The sequence below is a fragment of the Notamacropus eugenii genome, chromosome 4, assembly GCF_028372415.1.
Source record: "Notamacropus eugenii isolate mMacEug1 chromosome 4, mMacEug1.pri_v2, whole genome shotgun sequence".
NCBI lineage: Eukaryota > Metazoa > Chordata > Mammalia > Diprotodontia > Macropodidae > Notamacropus > Notamacropus eugenii.
In genome coordinates, this window is record NC_092875.1 from 79,802,967 (window position 1) to 79,815,461 (window position 12,495).

The window sequence follows — 12,495 nt, forward strand, 5'->3', positions numbered from 1 at the left end:
AATTCTCAGTTACCTATGAAGTCAAATTTACTTCTTCGTGTTGGACCTTCCAGTTCCTTTTGTTAGTATAAACATTTGAGACCATGGACTTGATCACTGGCTCCTTTCTAGAACTGTATCTCCCATTAACTTTGGGTTATCTCAACCATTATATTTCTGTATGCACTGGTAGCATAGTGTGTTGTGGAATTTTGGAGAGTTTTTTTTAACCAGTTATACCACTTATCTCAGTTGTGGTTCAGCATCTGGGGTAAGGGATCACTCAGAGCCCTTCTGAAGGTTCAAACAAAGGGTTCTTTTGTTAAAAACATATTCCCATACCTTCAACAGTATACCTTCAGCAGTTCTGAAGGCAATTAAAATCTCAGGCAGTTAAAATCAGACAAAAGCCCCATGGCTGGGAGATTAAAAGCAGTCAGTAAGAAGGTTCCCTGGAGCTCTCCCCCAAAGTCCTCCAAAACTGCTGCCATATCTTTGTTGCCCAAAGGTCCTCCAGCAGGATTGCAGGTCAGTCTACCTGGGGCAAAGTGAACCCCAATTGCGCCCCAACTTCTTGCTTGTAAGAGCACTGGATGGAGTCGTGGGATCTGGGGGAGCTTTTCACCCTTGTCCACTTTCCTGCCAGGGACACGACCACAGGACGTAATGGTTTCTAAAACCTGAGGTGGTCTGGCCGACTGATTCCAACCGATAATCGCTGGTGACAGAATTGGAAAGCCGTGCCCAGGGGTTCGGGGCTCTGCCCCCACAGCCCTGAGAAGAAACAGCTAGTCTGCTAGGTGGAAGAGGAATCTGGACTAGACCCTACGAGACTCCCGCCTTGTCTGGAGAGTTTTAAGGGCTGCAGTTTTACATCTGTTTTCTCATGGGAGCCTCCCCACACCGTGAGGTAGGTGCCACGGGGATTATTCTTATTACAGCCATCTTACAGGTGAGTACACCGAGGCTTGGAGACGTTCTGGCTTCCCCAGGGAGCGCAAGGTGGTATCAGAGGTGGCATGAAAACCAGGCCCGTTTTCGCAAGGTTTGGGGGGTGCTCCCACTCCACGCGAAGCGCTCCGGTCGGGGCTCTGGCACGGAATCAGGACAGAGTCCCGCACTGGGAGGGGACTCCCCGCTCCCGGGCGGTGTGTATCCGTGGGCAAGTCCTCTCCCGCCCCTGGGCTACCGTTCCCTCTTCGGTAAAACGGGGATGGGGGATGGGGCCCACGACTCCCGGCTAGGACCTCTAGCTGCACCCTCCTCTCTGGCCATGCGCCGGAGCTCTCACCCTCCAGGTTCCCAGGGTGCTCTACGCACCTCGGCGGAGAGGGGGAGGGGGAGGTGGCCGCTCTCTGCTCGCGCTCCGTTCCCTTCGGCTGACCTAGGCCCCACCCCCAGAGCCTGCAGCCCAATCCTCGAACGTTTGAGCCGCGAGGAGGCGGGTTCAGGACCGGAACGGGGCGGTGCTCCTACCGGCTGGGGTGTGTGTCTCTTTAAGGATGCTTCTATGTCGCGAGCCTGCCGGATCTCTGACGCAAACGTGACAACGGCGGTTCCCGTTGCTAAGGAAGTGATGTGTTGGCGGGAGGGGCGGGCCCGTGGAACGCTCGGGTCCGGCCCCCCGGAAGCGGAAGGGGAGGGCCGGAGCCAGGCCGGAGCGAGAGGGGGTCTGGCCGGAGGCGCCGTAGCCGCAGGGAACCCGAGCTAGGCGGGATCGGTCTGGCGCCAAGATGGTGGATTACAGCGTGTGGGACCACATCGAGGTGTCAGACGATGAGGACGAGACGCACCCCAACATCGACACGGCCAGCCTCTTCCGCTGGCGGCACCAGGTGCGTCCGGGCCGGACTCTACTTCAGGACCTTTCTCCTCCGGCTCCGAGAACCGGACTCGCTCTTACCCTGCCCCGCTGTCCCCCCTACCTGCACCCCCGGGGGCTCCCTTACCCCGAGAGCCTCGGGCCCCCTTCCCGCACTGCTCATCCTGCCCGCGCTCCCGGGACCCGAGATCTGGGCCTCCCCTGGAGCGGAGCTGGGGGCATTCCTCCCCTCCAGTCCCCCGGCCGCAGCTCCCGCCCTCCTTTCCTGTCCGAGGTCCGCCCATTTAATAGGAGTCCGCTTGGCGGCGTGCGGGGCGAGGGGAAGAGATCCTGGCACGGATGTCGGGCCGAACCCCCCTTCTCCCCCATATCCAACCCCCCTAAACTGATGCAGCGACCCGGGCCCTGTTGTTGTGCGAGAACTTTTCCACGACCCCCAACCGCAGACTTTCCCTTCCCTTTCCTTTCCGGAAGGGCTTGGATGGGCCCGAAATCTCCTACCACCGGAATGTAGGTGGGTAGGCTTCAGGAAGGTGGCAGGGTGTCTTCAGGCACTTCCCAGGCTGGCCCAGAAATTTCCATTCCTGCTGGAATCCCTGTGGGATTTTCCTGTTACTCACTTCCTTAGCCTGGCTCCCCTGTGAAATCCAATGCAAGAATTTCTAGGGTTTGAAACCCAGACTTTACGTCGGCTGCCTGTGTGACCTAAATCACTTTAATGCGGGGACTCAGTTTGTAAAATAGCCTTTCTAGCTCTAAATCCGGGGAGCTTTTCTGGTCCCCCCCCCCCCCCCAGATGTCTTTAGTTCTTTGATTGATACCTTTTCCTATCTAAGATGTCCCCTCCCTGAATTAACTTCCTAGGCCCACTGCTAGGGTCCACTTAAGCCCTCATGCTTAATTACTGGCTGTACCCCCTCAGATGATAGTATGGGGCCAATAGAATGTACAATGTAAGGCCCTGGAGGGCAGGTACTTTGAAAAATTTTGTCTTTGTGTGAATCTTCATTGCCTGGTACAGAAGTTTGCATAACTTGGCATTTAATAAGTGCTTGCTGGATTGGACCTGGATGCCTGGGGCCTACAAGACCCAGATCCAGGCCTGAGTCTCCTGACCAAGTCAGTTGTGGTTCCAATTGAATACTGTGATACTCTGCACCGAAGCCAGGTCTAAGCTACATATTTCGCTGACTGTTCGTGTATAACTGTTTATTCACATATCTTTATTTAGCTCAGCAAGGGCGAGGATTTGGCATCTGTGGGTGTTAGGATTGGGCCCATGGGACAAAGAGCAGTCTGCCAAGCTAGCCAGAAGCACTTGTTCCTCTGGATCCCCACAGAAGAGGAGGCATCTCAAAAAACCTTCCACAGAGCAAATTAACTCAGGGACAGGGTGGGGCTGACTTGGGAGGTAGGCTGAGCCCAGTAATAAAAAACCTGTGTTAAAATGGAAAAAGCACCAGACCTGAAGTCAAGACAGTTAGTTTTGGTCCCAGTTCTGATACTTCCTAACTGTGAGATCCTGTGCAAATCACTTCTCCCCACTGTCTGTTTCCTCCTCTAAAATAGGGACACTAGTATTTGCATTACCCATCTACCTCACAGGGTTATCCAGAGGGAAGTGCTTGGTAAACCTGAATGTGAGTTATGATTAATGTTTTTATTTTATAATTGTATTTTTGGATGATAGTGGACTAAGATTAGCTCTTTCAACCCCAGGGCCACCATGCTGCCTGCCCTTCTTTCTAGTTCCACCTCCCCTGGGTCTTTCTGTGTATCCTGCTTTCTCCTAAGGTGGTCACTGCTCTCTGCAGGCACGAGTGGAACGCATGGAGCAATTTCAGAAGGAGAAGGAGGAGCTAGATAAAGGATGCAGGGAGTGTAAGCGGAAAGTGGCCGAATGTCAGCGGAAACTGAAGGAGCTGGAGGTGGCTGAGCCCAAAGGCGGCCAAGCAGAGGTACAGCGACTCCAGGCAGAGGCCCAGCAGCTGCGGAAGGAGGAAAAGAGCTGGGAGCAAAAGCTTGATGAACTGCGCAAGAAGGAGAAAAACATGCCGTGGAATGTAGACACGCTGAGCAAGGATGGCTTCAGCAAAGTGAGCTGGGGACCAGATGTGTGTGTAGCAGAGGTGTCCTATGGGGAGGGGGACATGCTGAGCAAGGGTTCAGGATCTGGGGCTTCCTTGAGGAAAGCAGCATCCAGTTATCTTTTAACCAGTTTCCCTGTGAATAAGCCTGCCTCTTTTCTCTAAGCCTGAATGAATAGACCAACTCCTCCATCTTCCTTCTCATGCAAGGAGGGGAGCCAGGTAGAGGGGCTGAGCCTTAGCATAGGGAAGGTTTGGTTTACTGGTTTCTCTCCCTCACTTTCCCATCACAGAGTGTGTTCAATATTAAGCCAGACAAGGAGGAAGATTCTGAGGAGCAGAAAGAACAGAAGCACAAGACCTTTGTAGAGAAGCATGAGAAGCAGATTAAGCACTTTGGTAAGGCCTGACTCCCTCAGTGCGCACTGGGCTCTCCCACCTGGGATTCTGCCATAGCAGCATCTGCACTTGAACCATTCGTGGGGCTCATTTCCTCAGCTGGGAGAGTGCCCATTGCTGGAGAATTTCCATCTGGGTGGGAAGACTTGATGAAGGCACAAGGTTCCCAGGAACCATAGCCTTGAAGTTATAGTCAGACCAAAGCACTGTAGACTATAAAATGTTTTCAGCCTCGGTTCCTTCACCTGTGAAAAAGAGGATTGCACTAGATGATCTCTAAAGGCCTGTTCAGCACTAACATTCATTTTTCTGGCTTCCTGATCTCAACTTGAGGGCAAAGACAAGGGATATTGGGGTCCCTGAGTGGCTTTCCTTCCTTTTTCTACCTCTCCCAGTGTGTTAATGTCATGGATTCAAAAGGAAAGAGATGTTCAGTCTGTCCCCAAATTGACCCTGAAGTAGAATTGGTATTCTGAATACTGCCAGTCCCTCCAGTTACTCAAATCAACCACTTACATGCATCCTATCTCTCCTTGCCCATGATGCTACTGTGATCTGCTATGGAGGATAATGAAAAGTAAAAGATATAACTTCTAGCTTTATGGAGATTCTGAGCTCATTAGACAAAAGAAAAAGAAACAGATTTATACAAAGTGAAATAAAATTAATGTCTTTGAGATAGTGCCTGGCTTGAAATGTGAGCATAGGTTGTGAGTTTCTCTGAAGTGTTTGCTGTGTCTCCTGGCATGTGGGAGAGAATGAATGAGTGAAAAAGAATGTTTTAGTGGAGAGAGATGTGAACGTATGGGCTTAGTGCATCGAAGACCCTGTCAGTGCCATGTATTCTGACAGGCATGCTTCGGCGCTGGGATGACAGCCAGAAGTACCTATCTGAAAACCCACACCTGGTCTGCGAGGAAACTGCCAACTACCTGGTCATCTGGTGCATTGACCTAGAAGTGGAAGAGGTAAGGACATCCAGGAAGAGGAGCCTTCACCTGGCTGGCCTAGAACAACTACAAGTATAAATCAGAACTGTGTAGAGCAGGGGTGGGGAACCTGTGACCTTCTAGGTTTTTGGGTGTGGCCTTTTGACTGAGTCCCAAGTTTTACAGAACAAATTCCTTTATTAAGGAGACTTATTCTGTGAAGTTTGGATTCAAAGGAGTGCACTTGAGGAACTAGAGGGCTCATGTGGCCTTAAGGCTGCAGCTTTCCCACCCCTGGTACAGAGCAAGCATTTCAGTAGTCTGAGGCGTGGAGGTAAAGGAGATCAGGTTTGGGGAAGGCATGGTCTTTGTATAGCTCCCAGTTTAGTAGAGGTGTAAAATGTGCACAGATAACTGCAGTGTACAACATTACACAATAAATGCTCTGCAGAATTGCCAGAGTAAATGTTTAATGAGGCCCCTGGACAGAGTAGAGGACAGGGGTCCTATCCCAAAGGATGTGCTAGAGCTGGGCCTGGGGAAAAGACCCTTGTGACCAGTTTAGCTTTTTTTCCCCTTTAGAAATGTGCCCTCATGGAGCAAGTGGCTCATCAGACAATTGTTATGCAATTCATTCTGGAGCTGGCCAAGAGCTTAAAGGTGGATCCCCGGGCCTGCTTCAGACAATTCTTCACCAAAATCAAGGTGAGTCTTCAGGGTTCTAGGAAGGGACATTCCCTGGACATGCAGGATCTGCTGCAATCTGAGCATCACCGGACACCCTTGAACCACTGAACATCTGCTAGTTCAGGACACCAGCCAAAAGGTAAAAGGAGCCTTGTGCTCCCATTTATTTCAGCAGAAGAATTGTTCCTCATCTCTCTTCCCTTGTTCATTCCTCACAGACAGCCGACCAGCAGTACATGGAAGGCTTCACAGATGAGCTAGAGTCCTTCAAAGAGCGGGTGAGAGGCCGTGCCAAAGTGCGGATTGAGAAAGCTATGAAGGAGTATGAGGAGGAAGAGCGGAAGAAGCGACTGGGCCCTGGGGGTCTAGACCCCGTGGAGGTCTATGAGGCACTGCCTGTGGTATGTTCTAGCAGCGGGAGCTAGTTGGGGAGCTGCTGGGCCCCAGGGAGATGGAATATGCTAGGGCTCTCTGAGCCCAGCAGGCCCAAAAAGGACTCATGCTCTTCTCCCACTTCCTTGCTGAACCTTTTTTCCTGTGATTAGCTGTTGTCTTAGTCATTGAACACCCTGTGTCTAGCTGTCCTTTTCTGTCCTTTGGAATGCCCAAATGCTGGACAACTCCCCTTATCCATCCCTGTACTTACTTAGGAGCTCCAGAAATGCTTTGACATTAAGGACGTACAGATGCTTCAAGACACCATCAGCAAAATGGACCCTGCGGTGAGTGTCCAGTAGGGGGAGCCTTGCCATGGCCATTGTCACACCCGGTTCCTTAAGCACCTGGGGTGTGGTGCAGGATCCTTGGCTGCTTTTAGTTTCCTTCCTTTGTCCAGACTTTTTATCTCCTGGGCTCCACTTCTCCTTGGCAGTCAGTAGCTGACTCATTCTCCCACCCTGGCAGGGACTAGAGTCACAGGGGCCCACAGCCTTTATGGAAAGTCCAGCCTGGCAGAACTAGGCCCTTGCCTTGTCCCACTCTCTCCAGCCAGGAAGCAACCAGAAGCTTTCTTTTGGAGCATGGCCTGGAGCTTTGGAGCTTCTGCCATCTCAGCCCTGGTGGAGCAAAGTGTTCTGGCCATCAGCACCTGCCTTCATGTGTGTCTAGGAGTTGTGGGTTCAGCTAATGGGCTACACATGCATAGCTGGGGCTTTGGGAAATCCAGGGTGGAGAGAAACTTTTAGGAGAGGAAACATGCTCATCAGTGGTGGAGTAACCTCTTGTTCCAGGAAGCAAAGTATCACATGCAGCGTTGCATCGACTCAGGCCTCTGGGTCCCCAATGCAAAGGCAGCTGGAGGGCAGGAGAAAGGAGAAGATGAAGCCCCAGCTTCAGACCTTGTGGGTGAGGCCAGGAAGGGCAGGGTCGAAGAAAAGGAGAAAGGCAACGTCTGATCTGGCCCCTGCTGCAAACTTTATACCAGACTCTCTTTTAAGACGACAAAACCAACAAATATAAGAATATATAAAATCTGTGAGCTTTCGAGTCTCCTGCTCGCTTTCCACACCAAATCCCCAGTGCTGGCATTCCTCCCAACACCCCCTCTGTCCCAGTTCTGATCCAGATATCTGCTTTGAGTGTGAAGGGGCTTCCAAATGGCTCTGTGTACCACCATTACTGCCCCCTTCCCCCCATCAGTCATTATCTTGCCCTGTGCCCAGTAGGAGTGGGAGCTGGTACCGGGTCTTGGGGGAAGGTGCTTGGTTGGGACTTAGAGCTGACTAGGGTTGTAGGCATGGCTCTGGGCACTGTTATTAACCCATTAGTGTGCTGTTGTGTCTATTTTTGAGGTGAGGGTAACTGGCAAACATCTTCAAATAAAAGATTTTGAGGAGTTGTGACCAGGGTTGGCTTCTTGACATAATATTTTGAGTGTCATTTACCTAGCTTCCCTTGTACCCTTTCAAGGTGGTTTTTATCAAACCCAACCAGATGGTTATCCTGTCTTTATGGACAAATAGGTTCCTTCTTTCTTCTTCTGCCCTTAGCTTGTCACACATAGATATGAGCCAGTACCTGCCTTCCTGTGACCCTTCTATCCCTAGGCATGAGGACAAATTTGGGATAAAGATAGGAGAAATTTTAGTGGCCACCTTCGAATTTCTTAAGTACATCAAGACTGGGAGGGGGGGACTGGAGGAAATGGTAACTTTGATGGTAATAAGGAAGCTAAAAAGGGGAGGGTTTATGGAGAAAGATGAATTAGGTTTTGGACTTGTTGAACTTTATACGTCTACAAGACATCCAGCCCAAGATGTTCAGTAGGAAATTAGAGATGTGGGACTGGAGGTCAGGCTGGATAAGTAGATTTGAGAATCATCAGCATAGAAATGATCATTGAATTCTTGGGAGCTGATGAGATCCCAAGTGAAATAATCCAGTGGGAGAAGAGAAGTGGTCTCAGGACGAGACTGGGGAACAATAAGTATTATTGGGCAAAGGAGGGAATGGAAGGGGAAGAGACCGATAAAGAGAATCCACAAGCTTTTGTGAGAAAAGGATTCCAAAGTTTGCCTCAAACCTTACCAAAATCCAGAACTTTAATTAAAAATAAAAAATTGGCAAGTACCTAAGAGGAGGTAACTGACATTAAAAAAAGTAGAGTTGTAATCATGTAGGTCCTCATAAGAACAAAAAACAAAAGAAAAAGCTGGACTATGATATGCCAAAAAGAGAAAGTGAATTGAAAATGCCCTTACATGAAGGAAAAAGAACCTTTTATAGGATGACAGGTTTTAATAATTTGTTCACAAATCAACAGATATAAGCAAGGCTTTGAGGTCCAAATTCATTAAACTGAAGCTAATTATATGCAGATTTGATAGCCAGAAAGCTTTATATAGAAAGGCAATGTTTCTGTGTGTTAAGGAGTAGATTAAAGTGTTCCGTAGAAGTCCCATCTGGCTTGTGGGGAAACAGAACAACTATCGTTAATCTCGATAATAGTATCAGACTGTCATCCTAAAGGAAGGTTAGAGAAGAGAGGAAGAAATTCATTTAGTCTTTTTGGAATAAAGTCCTATGTGTAGTGCTGCACCAAACTATTGCCAAGGAATTCAAACAAAAAATATTGAAGAGAGTATAGGGAGATTGTGATTAGATTGTTTTAAAACAAAAACAAGTACCTCCTGGGATTAGGAATAGGGCTGGGAAGGAAGGGGTGTGTTTTGAGAGAGGAGATCGGGATAGTCATATTTCAAGCCAAATAAGGTACAGTTAGCAGTACTGTGTTGTAGGTGGTTGGTTTTTTTTAATAGGTTATTTAGCAGGATTTGATAAGAGGGAAAACATTAAACAATAATATCCTTTTATTATAATGACTTTTTCCTGTGTGGAGTTAGGCCAAACACATTGGAGTGATTACAGATCTTATTTATGAGACCCTGAAATGTTCTGGAGCTGGATGCAATCAGTGACAGCAGCAGCACAAAGGAGCATGTAGAGAACCTCTTTGGAGAAGTCTTCTTTGATTTGGTCTTTGCTCCGGATATTGTTAGTGACATTGGGGAACACGTGGAGTGAGTCTGTCTCCCCACTTTTATTACTTGATGGTTCTCAGCAATTAAATGGACAAGAGTTCATAGTGCTAGCCTCTAAGTCCATACAACTTAGACACAAACTCCATAGGAATGATGAGCTAAGTCCTGATTTGAAGAGGAATAAGAAGCAGAATTATTTTTCTTTTCTTTTTTTTACTAGACCTGTAATTTCATCTACATAGTAAACCCAAAGAGGATCTTTCCCCTCCCAATACAAATTGATACCTACTCTGCAATTTAGAGTCTTCAAGAGTTGCTTGGGACCTTGGGAAGTCTAGTGACTTGTCCAGAGTCACCCAGCCAGTATAGGTGGCCAGACATGCACTAATGATGGTTTCTTTGCTCCGTGGCCATATCTGTGGTAAACTTCACAGCTCCTTTAGTGGTAGCCACCACCTTAACCTTGGAAAAAAAAAGTTCTTAAAGCAAAAAAATTTTTTTGGTGATGTATGACTGCAAGTTATAGAATTCCATTCCCCAAAGGATTCAAGTAGATCACCCAGAAGACAATAAAAAAGCGCTTGGTAGGTATGAACAGACTGCAACACTTTGCAAAGAAGGAATTATGTTGGAGACACAGTGTGAAGGAACGGCCTTGAGGGATTTGAAATCAAGGTATATGTGAGAGCTAGTTTTGCTCTGAGCTGAAGTTCCTGAGCCCTCCCTCATGTCAACTGATAAAGGATGTCATTAGAGAATTGTATGGGGGGGGGGGGAAGGAGATAGGTGGCTCCTATGGTGAGATAAAAGGATAACCAATAGGTATCCCAAATATTCCACTGGTACTAGTGAAGCATCAAGAGGTATAGAGGAAAGCTCTAATATATTATGTGAACCCTCCGTGGCAGATTTACAAGGGGACAGAGACAAAAGTTGCACAGGATAGATAGAAATGGATGGGCTATAATCTATCACTGGGGAGAGTGCCCACATTGATGAGATCAGTGATCTAATGAAATAAATTAATATTTTCAATTTGCCTATGAAGAAGGAAACTATAATGAATGATTGGTGAAGGAAAATTATAGGGATACAGAGGCTTACTGGCAGTCTCTGCTGGAGTTTGTGACCATTCAGAGAGAACCAAGAGGTATCTAACTGCAGTGGCAACATCTTGGAATCCAGAAAATATAGGAACATCCCTAAGGCTCCATTGAGCCAGTAAAGAAGACATTCAAGCTGTAACAAAACTGAGATTAGCTGATGATCCTAGCTCAGATGCAGGCACTTGTGGGTGAAATCTCCCATCCCTCACTCCAGCAAAAGAAGGAGCTGGCCTATTATTCCTTTCCTTAACCAATCCAAGACTCTTTTGGAGGAGGTTTCCCAACCTATTCTGAGATAAAGTGGAATGACCTTATTTTTTGATGCTTTACTATTAATTTCTATCCTGATTAAATGTTTTGCTTTTTGTCACCTAGATATATTTGCAGGGTAAGCAAATAAGAAAGCAACATGATGTAGTGGATAGAGAGCATTGGTCCTGGAATCAGCAATACTCGTGTTTAAATTCTCCCTCAGATATTTAGTAGCTGTGTGAGTCTGGGCAAGTCACTGTCTAGGCCAAGGTTTCCCCATCTATGAAATGAAAGTTTGGATTCAGCCTAAATCTATAATCCTATGACTATTTAGACCTGAGTTAACTAAAGAAGTTCTCAGTTTTCTAACTGGGTAATGAGCAAAAGAGCAAGTCCTTACAATTTGAACTGTAGTCTTAGAGGATCCAGAGATGGGAGGATCCATGGACTACAATTAAGTAGAATATTAGCAAAGAGGCTCTAGTAAAAAAAAAGTGTTAAAAACAAAACTTTCATTATGACCAAGTTACATTTGTACCAAGATTTCAAGAAAGTCTCAACATTAGGAAAACTATTAACACATTAATTATTAATAACAAATACATTTCCTTCTGGCTAGGAAAAGGCGTTGACCAGGCTCAGGATGAATGCAGACCTCTTTCTGCTATGCTTATTGGCATATCTGGGGCTTGCCTGCAGAGGAGGGTAGTGAATTCATTCAAAAAAAACAATTAGTAAGCAGAGCTAAATTGGCTTAGCTTCCTACAGTGTCACAGGCTTGGGCACAGTGGTTCAAAGAGGAATAACTGTCACAGCCCCAGATATGAAGTGGGGACAATGTTTAAACAGCCCGTAAATGAATAACTGATTTGTGGGAAAAGTTTGCAGGGTAAGCTGTGGCTAAAACACATTCAAGCATTTTGGAAAATAAAGTGTGTGTGTGTGTGTGTGTGTGTGTGTGTGTGTGTGTGTGTGTGTGTGTGTGTGTGTGTGTGTGTGTGTGTGTGTGTGTGTGTGTGTGTGTGTGTGTGTGTGTGTGTGTGTGTGTGTGTGTGTGTGTGTGTGTGTGTACACGAAGAGGGGGCTGTTTGGAGGAATGTGGCTGTCACTCCCAGAAGCGTAGGGTGCTTGTTTAATGGTACAGCCTGAAAGATAAGAACTACGCGACCCTTGCTCTAGATTCCTTGCAGGGAGATCTTCTACCCTAGAGAGCAGTGGAGGGACAGTTAATAGGAGGGGCCTGGTCCTCTTGGGTGTGAATTTTTGGGGGGAGGAGGTTTAGGAAAGGATTATCCCTTTAATGACTTGGGAGTGGAAGTAACTGCTTCCTGTTGGGAGAGGAATAGGAACTGAAGGCTATTGCAGGAAGTACTCAGAGGAAATTATGGTGCATGTGAAAGCCAGGAGTCCTCTGAGCTGAAGCTCCTGTCCTCTCTTGAAACGGCTCAGCAGCCATCTTCCCTGGTCTCCAGGCCCGGAGCTCTATCCACTGAGCCATCTCACTTTCCCTCAGCTGTTAGTAACATTGGGTTAATCCCTGAAAGAAGTATTTGCCAATTATGTGACAGGCACTGTGTTAGACGATGGAAACAGAAAAACTAAAGAGAAATGAGGAGCTTTCATTCTAATGAGGGAGTCAAGGTGAACGTTTATTTATAAGTAGATACAAAATATATAAAGGAGATACAAGGATGGAGAAGGATCTAGCAACATGAAGGAATGAGAGTTGAAAAGGAGATAGAGAGGTTGGGATAA

At 47.4% G+C, this 12,495-nt stretch overlaps 1 protein-coding gene across 1 annotated transcript; it reads left to right on the plus strand.

The window, feature by feature from the left end:
- Window positions 1–1,543: 1,543 nt before the first annotated feature.
- CDC37 (cell division cycle 37, HSP90 cochaperone) lies at window positions 1,544–7,744 on the plus strand. The gene is made up of 8 exons (XM_072602414.1): window positions 1,544–1,814; window positions 3,616–3,897; window positions 4,182–4,287; window positions 5,140–5,255; window positions 5,799–5,921; window positions 6,122–6,304; window positions 6,554–6,625; window positions 7,133–7,744. The coding sequence occupies exons 1-8, from the start codon at window positions 1,713–1,715 to the stop codon at window positions 7,295–7,297; spliced, it is 1,149 nt and encodes a 382-aa protein (XP_072458515.1). The 5' UTR covers window positions 1,544–1,712; the 3' UTR covers window positions 7,298–7,744.
- The last annotated feature ends 4,751 nt before the right edge of the window (window positions 7,745–12,495 follow it).